At 38.6% G+C, this 16,181-nt stretch overlaps 1 protein-coding gene across 1 annotated transcript in view; it reads left to right on the forward strand.

Moving 5' to 3' along the window:
• LOC129719102 (fatty acid hydroxylase domain-containing protein 2-like) overlaps window positions 1-16,181 on the forward strand; it is a 46,749-nt gene that overhangs the window by 29,273 nt on the left and 1,295 nt on the right. Inside the window, exons 2-3 of the mRNA XM_055670500.1 lie at window positions 14,356-14,628; window positions 14,689-15,146. Of these exons, the coding sequence (XP_055526475.1) occupies window positions 14,401-14,628; window positions 14,689-15,146 (686 nt within the window). The 5' untranslated portion in view covers window positions 14,356-14,400. The remainder of the gene's footprint in view (window positions 1-14,355; window positions 14,629-14,688; window positions 15,147-16,181) is intronic.

Genomic DNA, 16,181 nt, shown 5'->3' on the forward strand with positions numbered 1-16,181 from the left:
AGCTCATCATGAAGACAAACGGAGGTATATATTGCGTAATCGTTAGATTGATTGATCCCGTTAGATTGATCCCGATTCCAGAAATACCCATGTTCAATGGTATCCGGTCATTTTTGGTTGTTTTCCAGAAACGGGAAGTCGCCATTTTTAATTAAAAATGACTTTTGTGGTCGTTTTCAGGTCTCTGGGTATCATCTCGATTCCGAAACTACTCATATAAGGTGGCATTTGGTCAATTTGGTTTTCCGGAAACCGGACTTCCCTATCTTAAATTTTAAAATGGCGTCTGGAGTTGAGTTCCTGTCTCTGGCCGTCATCGCGATTCCTCATACTCATATTGCTTCATATCATACTCATATCATACTTCCTCAAATACTCATATTCGATGGTATTCGGTAAATTTAGGTTCTCGCCCAGAAACCGGAAGTTACCATGTATGAATTAAAAATGACCTCTGTAGTCGTTGTCTGGTCTCTGGACATCGTTTTGATTTCGAAACCGGAAGTGATCGTCTCAGATTTCAAAATGGCGTTTGGAGTTGATTTTCGATCTCTGGGTATCGTCCCGATTCTGGGAATAACCATATTCAATGGTATTCGCCAATTCTGGTTCTTTTACAGAAACCGGAAGTCGCCATGTTGATAATCAAAATGGCCACTCAAGTCGTTTTCAGGTCTCCTGGCATCATCCTGGTACTGAAAGTACTCATATGAGAAATCAGAAGAAAGAATTATCAGTTTCCGTTAAACTCTACTAGAAATTTGGGAAATAACACCCTTACATGCCCGACGGGGTACCCACAAATTATCAGTTTAAATTTTTTCAATTTCAATATTTATTTCCCAAATTTCTAGTAATTGTTTTCCAAAATTTCAATATTTATTTCCCAAATTTCTAGTAGAGTCTAACGAAAACTGATAATTCTTTCTTCTGATTTCTTAAATCACTGCTAAAACGCTCAGTATAGATTTTTCAAATTTTACTCATATGAGGTATCAATTGTAATTGTACCAGCAATATTGTCAAATATTCATAAAATTCCTCAGTTTCGAAACATATCCCCGGAATACCAGATTTCCGAAAATGAGAAAACTCTTTCGGGGCTTCGCTGACACTGATTTCAGACAAGATAAGTTTCTGAATCTTTTAGTGCTAAAACTAAATGAAATCGAATGAAAATTGTCAAAAATACAAGAATTTCAATTTGAGGGTACCCCGTCGGGCATGTAAGAGTGTTTTTTTTTTGTCGAACACATAACGGTTAAATAAAAATTGTTTATGTGTATCAACGTTGCCAGTATGCCAGATAAATCTGGATTTTGCCAGATTTTTGTTTGCGCTCCAGACAAACCTCAGAATCTGCCAAATATTTGAAAATGAGACAGATTTTTGCCAGACTTAATGCGCGTCGTCTCGCAAAAAGGTCATCACAATTTGTATTGTGCCTTGTCAAATAAATGTGTGAAAAAAATGTCATCATTACGAGACGGACCGTGGTCGGCCTTTATCTACCTACACCCGGCGAAAGCAAAAAAAGGTCTTACCTCTTAATTTTGTCGTGAATTTTATCCGACCATAAGTGCCAGACTTTTTATTTTCGTTTTGCCAGATTTTATTTAAAACTTTAATTCTATCTAATTAAGTACAAACTCTACAAACAACAATCTACCAAAAACAGATCACTTAGTGTCAAAACGGTCAACTGACAACGTTGAGTGTATAAAGTGTATAACACACTCCAATCTATTTGCTGAACAGAACACACATTCTCTCATCGATGTCATTCCACTGTGCATACGAGACTAAAGAATTCTAAAATCGGCATCTCCAAAGCCCAAAACAAAACAAAATCTCTCGCTCGACCGCTACCGTTCAAAATTAACAGAAGAAAACGTGTGGCGTTAACAAACACAGTCACAATCGTACTTCGATTCCATTTCAAACCACACTTCGCACCGCATGTAAAATATAATCGACACCAATACCAATACAGTCATACCTCGATATAACGTAACTTTGAAAATGTATTGAAATTGAAAATAAATGATACAGCAACTGTTTTCGGGGTATAAATTGCTTGAAAAAAGTGGTTGTAGTAAGTTTTAAAATTAATGAAACTAATGCGAAAATTGTGCTAAATGGGCATGAAAAAGGTTTAAAAATACTAATAGGTGATGGAAAATAGGTTTACACGCATCCTTCGGTAATGATTCAGAGTCTTGCATCAATTAGAAAAACTTTTTTTTTGCTTGTTGAAATTTTCTCTAAATGGGCAAAAGAAAGGTTAAAAAATACTGATAGGGAAATAACTCTCGCATCTTTGAGTAACCGTCAACAGTCTTGCATCAATTAAAAAAAATTTTTTTTGCTTGTTGAAAATTGTCCTAAATGGGCATAAGAATGGTTTAAAATTACTGATAGGTGATGGGAAATAGGTTTTCACGCATCTTTGAGTAACCTGTGTATCAATTAAAAAAAATGTTTTTTGCTTCTGAAAATATTTCTAAATGGGCATAAGAAAGGTTTAAAAATACTGATAGTTGATGGAAAATGAGTTTTCGCACATATTTAAGCAACCATTAACATTCTTGCATAAATAAAAAAATAGTTTTTTTTGCTTCGATATACGTAACGAAAATAAAAATAAGGTTGCCTTATATCGAGGTATGACTGTACTTATCTTCTGATTCTCGTCTCTACTGTGGACCATGACATTATTGCGAGCAGCGTCAGGGTTTTGCCATGCTGAACGCCAACGCGAGCGATTGGGCGAAAGCCTTGCCGTAGGTTGATGAACAGCCGTAAGTAGAGCTGTTCATTAACCTACGGCAAGGCCTTCGCCCGATCGCTCGCGTTGGCGTTCAGCATGCCCAAGGGCTCACACGGGCAACAACAGGAACAGCTGATACAAAAAAGGCTTTTTGCCGAACACAAAGCACAGAAAGAATAAACACAAAAACGCAACATCGATGTCAATCTTTACTTCTCATCCAATGAGTATAAAAGAGAGGTGAGGAGGAAAGTGCAGTTTTCTAGTATTAGTAAATGCTTCAAATGTAAACAACTAGACGAACTCAATGGTGAACCCAAATAGCTACGTCACTATTTGGCATCAACCCCTGGCAGAGAGGGGCGAGCAGAGGGGCGCGTGCAAGTGTTAGTAAGTTTCCTCCTCACCTCTCTTTTATGCTCATTGTTTTCTCATCATTACCGTTTCCACTCTAACTTCACTGACACTACACTTCCCTAGGTAAACTTGGAACCATATCTTCTTTGTCAATTTACACTTCATAATTAGGTCGTTATAAATTTAGTTATTGTTCCATGTCACTTCCCCTTTGATAACCTTGAACATAAAAACAGTTCAAAATTTGTATCGGCCTTAATTTTATTTTCACTTTTCTAATGCCAAATTCCACAGACAATACACATGACACACGGGCAGATTCATCAAACCGATGAAAACCAGCAACACTTGGCTTTTTGCTCTGTTTCGCCTCTCCACACCACTACTATGACACTGAACGCGGATGAAACAGAAATGGCTCTTTTTTAATCCAATATGCCAGAAATCCACAGAACTTTGTTCAACGGAAATCCGAATGACTAAATCACTTAATCACTTATAACTGTAAACACTAATACTCAACTTTCATTACACTATGCTACCAATTCAACTAATATAAATAGTCAAAAACACCGAAATTTTGGAATAAAACGCGTCGCGAAAATCTGCCAGATCAGCCGATTGCAGTGATACCCGGAGCCCTGAGTCTCCGGAAAAGTCTTTGCTAGGTGCACCAAAATCCACAGGAATGGTTCAAATGCTATAATTTTTCATTTTTTCCAGTTTGTACACTGGGATAAAACCTGTGTTTTAAAGTTCGATTTTTCAAGTCTAAATATTGCAATTTTTAAAAATACACAAAAATAGGTCGATCGGTAATTTATCGGGATCTTACAATGAAAATCCGGATCGTCAAGAAGTGTAAGGCCTCTGTCATGCCGAGTGCGGCGCGGTGCGAACTGCATCTTTTCTCACGGTGAGGAATAATATCAGCAATGAAGACTCACGCGCGTCAGAGCAGATCCCGAACTGTTTCGCCGCAGTTCGCGCCGCGCCGCACTCGGCATGACAGAGGCCTAATAAAGAGAAGTTCAATGTTGAGTGGATATCTAGAAATTTCATCAGAGTGTAAGGTAAAAATCAATTAGTCAACAGAAGTACAAATATCAACCTAACTTCCGCTAGAGGCTAAAATTCTTTGTCGTATTAGCGGGTCAGACACAAAGAAGGGTTCCCCAAAAATAAATAGTGTAAACTTTAGTAAATCAAACTTTCAAAACATGCTATTTGCACGCTGTGAAAAATGCTCAGAATTAAAAATAAAATATTTTCTTGGCGGGAAATGGAAAAAGTTGAAGAGGTTGTTTATTAGACACGACCGCAAAGTTACCATAGAATACGACAGCCTGTCTTATGTCAATGTATTCCTTGGAATAGGTTTGGGAATACACTCAATTGGGGTTAATTAATTTAATGGTCTCTCTGCTCCAGATGACTCTACCTCTGTAGCCGGCACCGGTAACGACAATGAACAGAAGCAGAAGCTATGTGCAGCTATGCGGTTTCACTTGCTGCCGTATCCAAAACAAGAATGAAATTGAATTGTTTTGAAGCTGTCTTTCGTATCAAGTTGCACTAAGATATCTTAATTTAGGCAGTGGCTACGAATAGGCTATAGACTAGAGATGGTCGGGTTGGATGTTTTTCAAACCCGTACCCGACCAGAACCCGAATTTTTTTTTTCGTTCAAACCCGAACCCGAAAATTTTATTTCCTTGAAACCCGAACCCGAAATTGTGAAACCCGAACCCGAGATTTCATAGTCGGGTTTCGGGTTTTCATACCCAAACCCGACTTGAACCCGACATTTTCAAACTCGAACCCGAAAATATTTTTTTTCACAAAACCCGTACCCGACACTTTCAAAAATTTTCAAACCCGAACCCGACCCGAACCCGTCGGGTACGGGTCCGGCTCGGGGTTCGTGTTTGAAAACCCGAAACCCGACCATCTCTACTATAGGCGAGGGCAAATAGTGCATTCCCAGTGCCATCTGTAGTATAAAAGTTCAAATAACAATTATCTGCATTTTACAATAGCGTAGATAATTTTACAACTGATTGTTGCAAATAGTAGGACCTGAGCGAAAAATTATGTGATTCAGGCTCACTAGCTCAAAAATTCTTCAGATAGACTTTAAGGCTTAGCTAAAGTCAAAAAAGGTAAATGGTGTTGTCAATGCCATTTATTGACAACTGAATAATTGTTTTCAAGATGGCAAATTTTTTATTTAGTTCTGAATGATATGCAGTCATAATTAAATTCTACATGAGGTGATTAATTTGCAATTATATATAAAAATTTTAATCGCTATACTACTAGCCACACACGCTATAAACAGGCACGCTATAGCCATGCACACGCTTCATAGACCATTTTACGAACTGACAGGTGACACGGATCCTGCTGATATTGCTTTTACGTTCGTTATGTCAGTGGTTCCGAGCTTTCTGTCAAAATTTCATTCATGAATTGAGTTCAGAAACGTCTCGTAAAATGGTCTATACCGTGCTGGATCGAAATCCGTACACTTAAGCACATGATAATCTGCGACGGTCAATATAAATCCAAGAATCCACATATTGCTTTAAACTGACTTGTTTACTTATAGGTCTACTTATATTTTATCACTATTTTCAAGCAAAATTATGAAAATCACTCCGAAACTCGAAAAAATCATGTTTAAATAGAACATGTTTTGAATCGAAATCCCTACACAGTTTTTTGTCTGAATCAAAACCCGTACACTTTTGAATCGAAATCCGCACGCCCGCGATATAGACTGGATCAAAGTCTGTACAGCAATGAATCACAAAAATAAGTACAAAAATATATATCTTTTATTTATAATTTATTCAAATTTACAAATAAATATATTCTGAGGATCAATTGGTTCCTAAAGTTCCACACGGTTTTCTTATTTTTCATATCAGCTGAAATAGTGCAATTTTCGTAGTGTTTCGTTGCGGCACCCCTTGTCGTATTAACCGGAACGCCGGATCCTCTCGAGGCTTCCCGGTACAACTTTCCCTTGCGCACCTCAGTCACAGCTCCTTCGAAACTGTTTGCCGTTTATATTTATACTTGTTTTCTTCTATTATATGCTGAAAACAAGAAGAAAGTTCAACAATATATGCGTGGTACACACGCTGTACGGATTTCGATTCAAGCAAATAATAAGAATCAAAATCCGTACGGCGCAGTTTTTGTTCAAAAAATACAATTTACACTATTTACCAGACAATATACAGCTCGAAAATGACAAAGTCTTACCTTTTCCATCAATTTTGAAAAGATTCACAGAGTAAAACACTCATATCCCACTTGAAAATCGTTTTTATCTTAGGAACGATTCCTTAGTAAATTCTCTAACGATACAACAAAATGACAACTGAAACCGATACACGATTGATTTTTCATTTTTAATATTTTTATTTGAGCCGTTGCGAACCAGAGTGGTCTATGTGCCATCGAGCAAATTGTTCAGGAGAAGCAATTTTCGAAAAATCTCTGAATAAAATTCTGTTCAACGGATTCTTTCAAAAAAAATGTTTTAATATAAAGGTATGTACATAGACCACTCTGACTTCATATATATATTCACTGGAATCCTCGAATCGTTTCGGAACAGAGTGGTCTATATACACAAACCCGGTAAATGACAAAGAAAATGACGGAAAATCGTATAAAATGGCTAGTGTCACATGTTATATGATACATTGAGCATGTCACATGCAAGATGTAACGTGTTACATTACATGTAACACAAGATATTACATATTACATAATATTTTACATGTTACATTTTTCGTGTTACATTAAGTGTAACATGTTACATATCACGTGTGACATGTACAAAACAAGTGGCATGTTCCTTATCACATGTAATATGCTACATGCTACGTGTTACATGATAGTATTACATCGATTTATGTACATAGACCACTCTGTTCCGAAACAAAACGGCCATTCTGTTTCGGATGAATTTTCAACACGGAATAAATCAGCTTTAAAATTCGATTTTCCGAAATTTTCTTAATCTCCCAACTTCAGCTACTTGAGTAGATGCGGTTTATGCAAAAAACTCATTTTCGAAAAAAATGGACTTTAGACCACTCTGTTCCGCAACGGCTCATTTCATGACCTATTGGCGTATAATTTAATTTAACAAAAGGCCAACAGCTCAACGGATGTGTACATGTAACTATCAAGTGAATTTTCATATTTATAATGCTTAAACCTGAAGAAAAACATCAAGGTGTACGGATTTCGATACTGTACGGGTTTCGATCCAGTACGGTAGCTAGCCACGCATGCTATATACAGGGTTGCCACATTTAATTCTTTATTTTTGCTCGAAAATATCTGTATATCCGTTTCACGGCCTAAAAAATCTGTATAAAAAATCTGTATCGAGCAAACTAAGAATACTGGATGAAAATTTCTTTCTTAAAGAATATATTGAAACAAATCACCGTTTTTTGCTTTAGCTTAATTTTTTATTGGTGCCAAACTTATAATCAGGTTATAATCAAATGTAGTAACAGAACACGATATTGCTTAGTTTTCTTTACGTGATGTTCATGCATGTTTTTGTTAATTTAATTTTAGTAGCTCCTGCTTGGTTAGCAACGTAGCTTTTAGCTTTCAAAATTGAGCTCATAAGCTTAGGTGCCATGAGATTTCTGGCTTTAGACTTGCTGCAATTATATATTGAATATATATTGAATGCGTTCTACACGAGCTGAAGAATGTGGAATTATCGAATTTACGGCATTGTGGCGTCCAACTACTCAGACCAAGTTAAGTCATCTGTATCAACGAATCTTCCGGTCAAAAAGTTTTTTCTTAGCGAGCAAAATTCGTTATCCAAGTCTTGTCGATCAGTTACTGTTACGAATGTGGGAAATCAAATCATTTAAATTTTCCAATTTTACGAATGTTACAGGATTAAATGAAGCTACCGTTTTTACAAACAGGATCGATGAAATCGAACAGCTTTGCATTTTGTTTCACGAATTTTAAATTGAAATCCCGTCAAATATTTCGAAATGTCATTTTTCGCCTTCGTCCAAGCCTCATCCACTTTTTTTGCAACGATACAAACATAAACAGCTTCAGGTTATTTCACAAAAGTTTGAAAGTCGTTGAATCGAATTTAACATTTTTTAAAATTCTGTAAAATCTGTATTTTTGACAATATTCCGTAATTCTGTAATACACATTCTGTATTGTTTTTTTAGTTCAAAAATCTGTAAAATACAGAAAAATCTGTATATGTGGCATCCCTGGCTATATAGCAAGCCATACACGTTATAGACATGCACAGATATGCACACTAGGGTGGGACAAAAAATAAATGTTAGCTCCCATGCACTTTTCGTGTTCCTTTTGGGTCCTTTAAGCACTGTGTAACTTTTCAGATCGACCGGTGGAACTATATTTTTGCGCCCGATTTTTGAAGTTTCCATACGATTTTATACTGATTGAATGTCTGACGAACGGCTCACCATTGAATTTTTCCAGCAACACTGCTACAGCATGCTGCTATTGCAAAGTTCCTCAAGGATAAGAAATACTTTCGCGTGAAATTAAGCTCTCTTTCAGTTTCGGGTTGTATTCACCCAACGATATCTGAATTGGATTACCGCTGGTGGGGTCCAACTCAGATCGAAGGGAGGCGAACTGAAAGAGGTAGGAACTGCAGCTAACCACTACCATCGCCGCTGTTCCCTGCTGCTGATCCACGCTGCCTTCGCCTACTGCCATCGGTGTTGATGTCCGCTGCTGCTAGTAAACTGATTTGCTTGAGAAGAAGCAGTCTCTTATATAGTCCAAAGAGTGCATTCCCGGCTAACTAGGTACTCCATTCTGTCGTCCTTTTTAGGGAAAGGCAGCAAGCGACCAATCAAAAGTCTATATTTGCGTTTCGACAATGTTCAACAATTTTTAATACTACAATAGTTCGAACAATCATTACAATTTTCTGCATTTGATCGATTGCTACAAAAATGACAGAAATCGGTTGAAAACTGACTGAGTTTAAAACGTGTGAAATTGGACAATTTTCGTGACGCTCTCGATGTTTTCGGTTCTGAAATTGGATCCCTGTACGAAGTTGGGTCCCTGCGAGGGGCGAGACAGCTTTTATCTGAGTTACTCTTATGCTTGGGAGTAGCTCTATTTTACTCAATATTACTCCAAAATATCCAGATGATTCACATCTTCGATTACCTTGAGAACAAGACAAATATATGAGCGGTGAGACCGAGTAACATTCATATTTATATTCGCGGTGGGGAAAAGGTTTAAGGATGGGTTTTCAGAGACACGAGAGTTACTCAGATTTGCTCTTTATTTTTCACGTTTTCTTAGAAAAACTCAGGGTTTCTCACTTTTATCTGAGTTACTCTTTTACTCGGGAGTTACTCTAATTTACTCAATATTATTCCGAAATTCTCAGATGATTCACATCTTTGATTACCTTGAGAGCAAGAAATATATATGAACGGTGGGACCGAGCAACATTCATGTGTATATATATTTGCGGTGGGAAAAAAATTTAAGGATGGATATTCAGAGACACGAGAGTTACTCAGATTTGCTCTTTATTTTTCAGGTTTTCTCAGAAAAACTCGGAAAACCTTAAATTTACTCGCTGTCTTATCCCTCGGGTTCCTGTATATGTTGCTGTGTTTCGGATATCTCAACGTTCAGATCGGCCAGGTGGTAAAATTTATACCGATTATTCGGAAGATCAGTGTACAACGGCTCACGAACGAAAGTGACCTCCGACTCATTGACTCCGCCGCTTCCAAGGACATAGCCATACGTAGTACATACTTCCAACACAACAGACCGAACTTCAAAACGATTTGATTGACGGAAACCACTTCTCGGATATTATCAACATCCGAACCTATTGTGGGGTAAACGTAGATTCGGACGACTATTTCCTGATGATAGCCACAAAATCCGCTACCGCATTCCGCCAGAGAATAATCTGGCTTAAACTTCCTGAAGTCGTCACTGAGTACGTGCAAAGCCTTGAGGTAACGATGCCGGACGAGAGAGAGCTAATCGAAGCCCTTCTAGAGGACTGCTGGAGTAATGCAAAAGCAGTCAATGCCAGCGCAGCGGAAGGTGTAATTGGGTCGAGAGGAATCGACGAAACGGCTGGATCGACGAATAATGCCGAGCGATGCTTGACAAGAATGCTGCGCGTGCATTGAGGCTGCAGCAAGCACCCGTCAAAATGTGATGTGGAAACAAAAACAAAGACAACAGGCCCATCTTGTCCGGACAAAATGATCCGCTTGAAAGAGCTGTAGTGTGAGGAAATGGAGCATTTGTTTCGTTCTCAGGAAACACGAAAATTCTACAAGAGACTGAACGCATCCCGTGCTGGCTTTGTTCCGCGAACCTAAATGTGGCGGGATAAGGATGAAGGAATTTTGGCGGTGGAAACAAAACTTCAATGAACACCTGAATGGCGCAGAGGCAGAGGACCACGACGGCAGGAGGAACGACTCATCAGTAGAACGGATGAGGGAGACATACCGCCCCCCACGATAAACGAAGTTAAGGATGCTATCAAGCAAAGTGTTGCGAATATGGAGTCCTCTCGCAGCATCTATTCATCGATTTTAAGGCTGCTCACAATACTATCAGCCGTGTAAAGCTATGGAAACTTATGGACGAAAATATCGTCGAATATGTTTCGGTCTCTAGCTTCCAGACGGTCGAGGCCTGACTAATACTCATTGTTTTCATTCAGAAAGTTTCGATAACGTCCAACAAGTCCTGACTGTCAATTACGACCCTCTCTTGTGTCAAAGGTTGTCAATTGCCCTTCCAATATGTCTATGGCTATCTCCTTTGCGTGACGAACACGTATGCCAAGAGCAACTACTCGAATTCATTTTTCGTTTGGGGTGTGGTAAATTGAAACTCCTAACCAACTGTTATCAAACAATCGACATCGGAAGCAGTTTTTGAAAGGGGGCTGTCTAGAATTTTGTAACCGCCCTTAAATGTAGTAAAATTGAATTTTAAGATAACAAAGAGATAAGTATTTAGTATATGATAAATATTGTACTAATAGCGACGTTCGGAGGTACCTAGCAGTCTAAAAAGGTTTATCTTACGCTACCATATTATTAAACAAACAAACAAGTTTGGTGGAAAGCGGTTCAGACATACCTGAGTAATCGTGGAACATACATATAAGCACACAAACAGTGCTTTAAAAAATGTAACGATTTTCCTATAAAGTTTCAAGAATAACATTAGAAATATGAAAAGCAAAGCCTTGGTGCTACATTCCGATTCGGAATCCGACCTTCTGTTTTATTCACAGACTCCGCAGCTGACTGTTTAGTGTACAGGACAATTGCGGGGCTAGCGCTACGATCCTACTGACACTGACAGTCTCTCCCAGACCGAGACTCGACCTACGACGACTGGCTTGTTAGGCTAGCATCGTATCTTGAGACATTAGGGGACTAACATTAGAAATATTGGTACCATATTTAGGACTCCGGTTCACATTGGCATTGTCATTGTTAAGTGTATAGCCCGTGCTTTCCGCTATGTCAGCATATCTTGGGATTAACCCCCTGGTCTATACACCTATTGTAATCCTTCCCGTTGCACGTGTCGGCATGTGCGATACTCTAGACTCACATGGGTGGTCGTATCCGGGTCCTCCCCTGGGTAGGCGCAATGTCCGGCCAGGTTCTGGTACATTAACTTACTAACCCGATTCCCATTTTGTTTCATTCAAAGATGTTAAAGATAAGATAATATAATGATAAAATAGTAATGTTCAAAATATGATTGATCGTTACGAGTTTATGGTAACGATCAATAATACTTACGATAATAATTATAATTATAGATTTCAAAGAAATATACACACTTAAAAAATTTCGCCGAATCGGCATTGTTTGTGCCGAGATTTGGACAGCCGAGTGCTCGGCAACCATCTCGGCTGAATCTGTTTTGCCGAGAATCTCGGAAAACCAATATTTGACAGATGTCATTTTATGCCGAGAATCGCGTTTTCTTTCAAAAAATAAATTATAAGCTCGATGAGTTTTAGTAAGTAAAGAAATTTATTCATACTAAATCTTGAATACTTATCTTTATCTTGCTCGCCAGTAGGGCATTGAGCTAAACATCTAATCTGAAATTATGTATAATGCCTATCCCTAAAACAAATACAAAATTGTATTCACACGATTTGAAACTCATTTTTTGAGTTCCAGCCACTTCCCACCAAACTGTACAACATTTTTTTCGGCTACTGGATTGTAAACACTTGTAATTTGCACAAATTTCAGCCAAACTTGTATCCGATTCCTGTTGCTCACCCGTAGCCCGTAACACGCATAAATTTGCACTAAGAAAAATGGCGGCAACTCGTTCATGAGAATGACAGCTGTATTGCCGAAACACGGCAACGAGGTAAAATTTGTGCCGAGATACCAGTAATGTTTTTGCTGACCTCGGCATCAACAGTGTTTAACGATAAATTCGGCAAAAAATTTTTGGACGAAGTCTCGGCAAAATGATCTGACAACTGTCGGCAACCGGCATTTTTTTGCTGAAATACCGGTTGAATCCAAAGTTGCCGAGTGAACTCGGATGTTTTTTGCCGAGCTCGAGATCCAGTTTTAAGTGTGTAGATAATTAATAATAATTGGCTTATCTGTTTGCGAATCCGATGCTCGATTCCTGGGTCTCTATCTCTCTTTTTATTCAAACGTGTATTGGTGGGGATTGTGGAAATGCTCGTGAAAGCTGTTCTTCCTTCGGTGCGCGATGTTGTGCTTTTTCCATTGGTATCGTCTCCGTTGTTCCCTATTATTTGTTGTCATGTGCATGTGCTCGGGTGTGTTTCAAATTATGATGAGTGCGGAAACGAGAGGAAGCAAAGGAATGGAATTGAAGTGTTAGTAACGGGTGAAAAAAATAAAAAAAAAATTAAAAAAAAATAAAAAAAATTAAAATTAAAAAATAAATAAAATAAAAAAAATTAAAATAAAAAAAATTAAATAAAATAAAATTAAAAAAAAAATAAAATTAAAAAAAAGGTTGGTTAATTTGATGATCGGTTTGTGAAGAAGCAGCAGAGTAGCCCCAATCCAGCGGAAGAGTCCGGTGAGACTCCCTTGGCACACCTTTCCGTTGTCTCATCGTTTAGCACTACCCAGGGGGGACTTGGCCCTGTACCCAATGCACTCAATATCTCTCCATCGCCCATCTATTCGCAATTGCTTGTGATACAGTGGATGAAATATCATTATTAGAGATAGTTTGCAGACGTCTTCCAGTTAGGAAGGTCGACAGGTAATTGGTGGGTGTTCACCTGGCTCTCCGTAGTATGTGCTACGGAGAGGGCCGGAAGTTATGATGAGCTTTCCCCCGGTTCACATTGAAAATAAAACAGTTTTTTCGTTTTAACATTTGGTAAAAATGAAAAAAAAAAACTATAAAATATGAAGATTTAAAGAAGGTTTATATATTTCGTATGACTCTTCCTATGCTCCATTTAATATTATGTTTGTTTTCACTAGATTATTCGTGTATATATTGAATTGCGTTGAATTTTTTTTTGTTCAAATCAAATACCTGCTGAGAAACGTCCAAAACCTATCAAAAAGAAATTGAAGTTTTTAACTATTCAAAATCAGCCACAGTTGTTTTAAAAAACTCCAACTAATAATTTTCGTTATGTTATGTGGTGTTTAGAAATGTTGCAATCATTACTCTAAACAGCTACAAATTTATGCGCATTCGGATAACAGATACCAACACTAGTCGCTTCTTCCGTATAACCTTGAAATTCGTGCCCACATACAGATTTCCAAAGGCTGTGACGCCATAAAAGCGAGTCGCGGTTCGCAAGCAGCTGACTAAGCATGATAAATCTTAGGTACGTGTATCGAACCTATTTTGACTTCTACTTCCACGTCTTTGGGGTCGCTTTTTTGTTGGAAATGTTAGAGAAAGTACTGTGTGAGTAGTGAACAGTTTGAACTGATTTAATTGGGTTGAGCATTGGGACAAGCACCCAAAGCAAATCTATAAGCCCAGTATGCCATTGGGCAGTTTCGAATTCGCATGTGGTTGCTGCGTTCAAACTTCTTTCTCTTATCGCGAGTTCGGTCCAGTTCTGTTTTGAACTTCGTAGACAGTAATTCGATAATCTTTGTTTGTCCCAGCGACAGTCGAACGCGTAGGTTCAAAGGCCGTTTTTCTAAAACCAAATGAGTTGCGACGTGTGCCAAAAATATTGGGAATCTTTCCTGGACACAACTGGAGTACACGATTCCGTGCTATGGATCATAGGAACCAATATTTACGTGTTTTCGGTAGTAGCTATAGTGGGCAGTTTGTTTCTGTTCATGGATATTACGGGCTACCCTAGGGCGATGCGGAAATACAAAATTCAACCTGGAACCAATGAACCATTGACCTGGCCACAAGTGAAAAAGGTACTGCTAGTTGTCGTTTTCACCTGTTACTGAATACAAAGCCTCCCACTTCGTTTGCAGTTATTAAAGGTAACCGTTCCGAACATGACAATAGTCGCAGCTTTTGCTATAACGGCGTTTCACCTGATTTCTATAAAAACTAATCGTTTGCCGGATATGCGCATACTTCCGAGCCTTGGAACGATCCTGTACTCCCTGCTGGTGTGCGTGATTGCTACCGAGTTTGCTTTCTACTACAGCCACCGGCTGTTGCACTGCAAGTACTTGTACAAGATCATCCATAAAAAGCATCACGAGTGGACATCACCGGTCGCATTGGCCGCCGTGTACGCTCACCCGGTGGAGCATGTCGTAAGCAACATAGCACCACTTTATCTGGGACTTTGGATCACCAAAGCTCATGTGATAACCGCCTGGATTTGGGCTGCCGTGGCTCTGATGGGAACATTGCATGATCACTCTGGATATCATCTACCGTTCATGGGAAGCCCTGAAGCGCACGATTTTCATCATCAAAAGTAAGTTGCACGAACTAGAATTGGATGTTTGAATGAAGTGATGCGAACCATAACTAAAAATTCTTAACGTTAATTTGACAGTGTATACGAGCGTCATTTTTTTGTTGACGATATTTAATCGCGTGACAAAAAGTTACTTGAAAATCACAAATTTGAAAGCAAGGCCGACTTTTCCTTATTCGGCTGAGAATTACATACCCGGCTACTACTTTTTTTCATTATTTAGAGTGAGGCGCAAAATACACTAAGGTCACTTTTTTATGCGGATTCCGGAATTTACGCGGTATTTCTTTTTGCGCGGGTTTCGGTTTCTTTTCACTCGGATTGCCGAATTTACGCGGATTCCGGAATTCACGCGATTCCGGAATTTACGCGTTCTACGCAGATTCCGGAACTTACACACTTAAAAATTTTCGCCGAATCTCGGCATTGTTTGTGCCGAGATTTGGACAGCCGAGTGCTCGGCAACCATCTCGGCTGAATCTCTTTTGCCGAGAATCTCGGAAAACCAATATTTGACAGATGTCATTTCATGCCGAGAACCGCGCTACACAGTTAACTGTGCTCTCGGCAAATCCAGCCGAGAAGCGGCAAACCAGTCTAACGACCTTTCGGTTATATAAGCTGAATGTTCGGCACAGTAAAGAGCCGTTTTTTCAGTGGAATCCAATCGCAGAAAATAGTTTTGCTGTCAATCAGGTAGTTTTCTTTCAAAAGATAAATTATAAGCTCGATGAGTTTGAGTAAGTAAAGAAATTTATTCATACTAAATCTTGAATACTTATCTTTATCTTGCTCGCCAGTAGGGCATTGAGCTAAACATCTAATCTAAAATTACGTCTAATGCCTATCCCTAAAACAAATAAAATATTGTATTCACACGATTTGAAACTCATTTTTTGAGTTCCAGCCACTTCCCACCAAACTGTACAACATTTTTTTCGGCTACCGGATTGTAAACACTTGTAATTTGCACAAATTTCAGCCAAACTTGTATCCGATTCCTGTTTACTCAGCCGTAACACGCATAAATTT

The sequence above is a fragment of the Wyeomyia smithii genome, chromosome 1, assembly GCF_029784165.1.
Source record: "Wyeomyia smithii strain HCP4-BCI-WySm-NY-G18 chromosome 1, ASM2978416v1, whole genome shotgun sequence".
Taxonomy (NCBI): Eukaryota; Metazoa; Arthropoda; class Insecta; order Diptera; family Culicidae; genus Wyeomyia; species Wyeomyia smithii.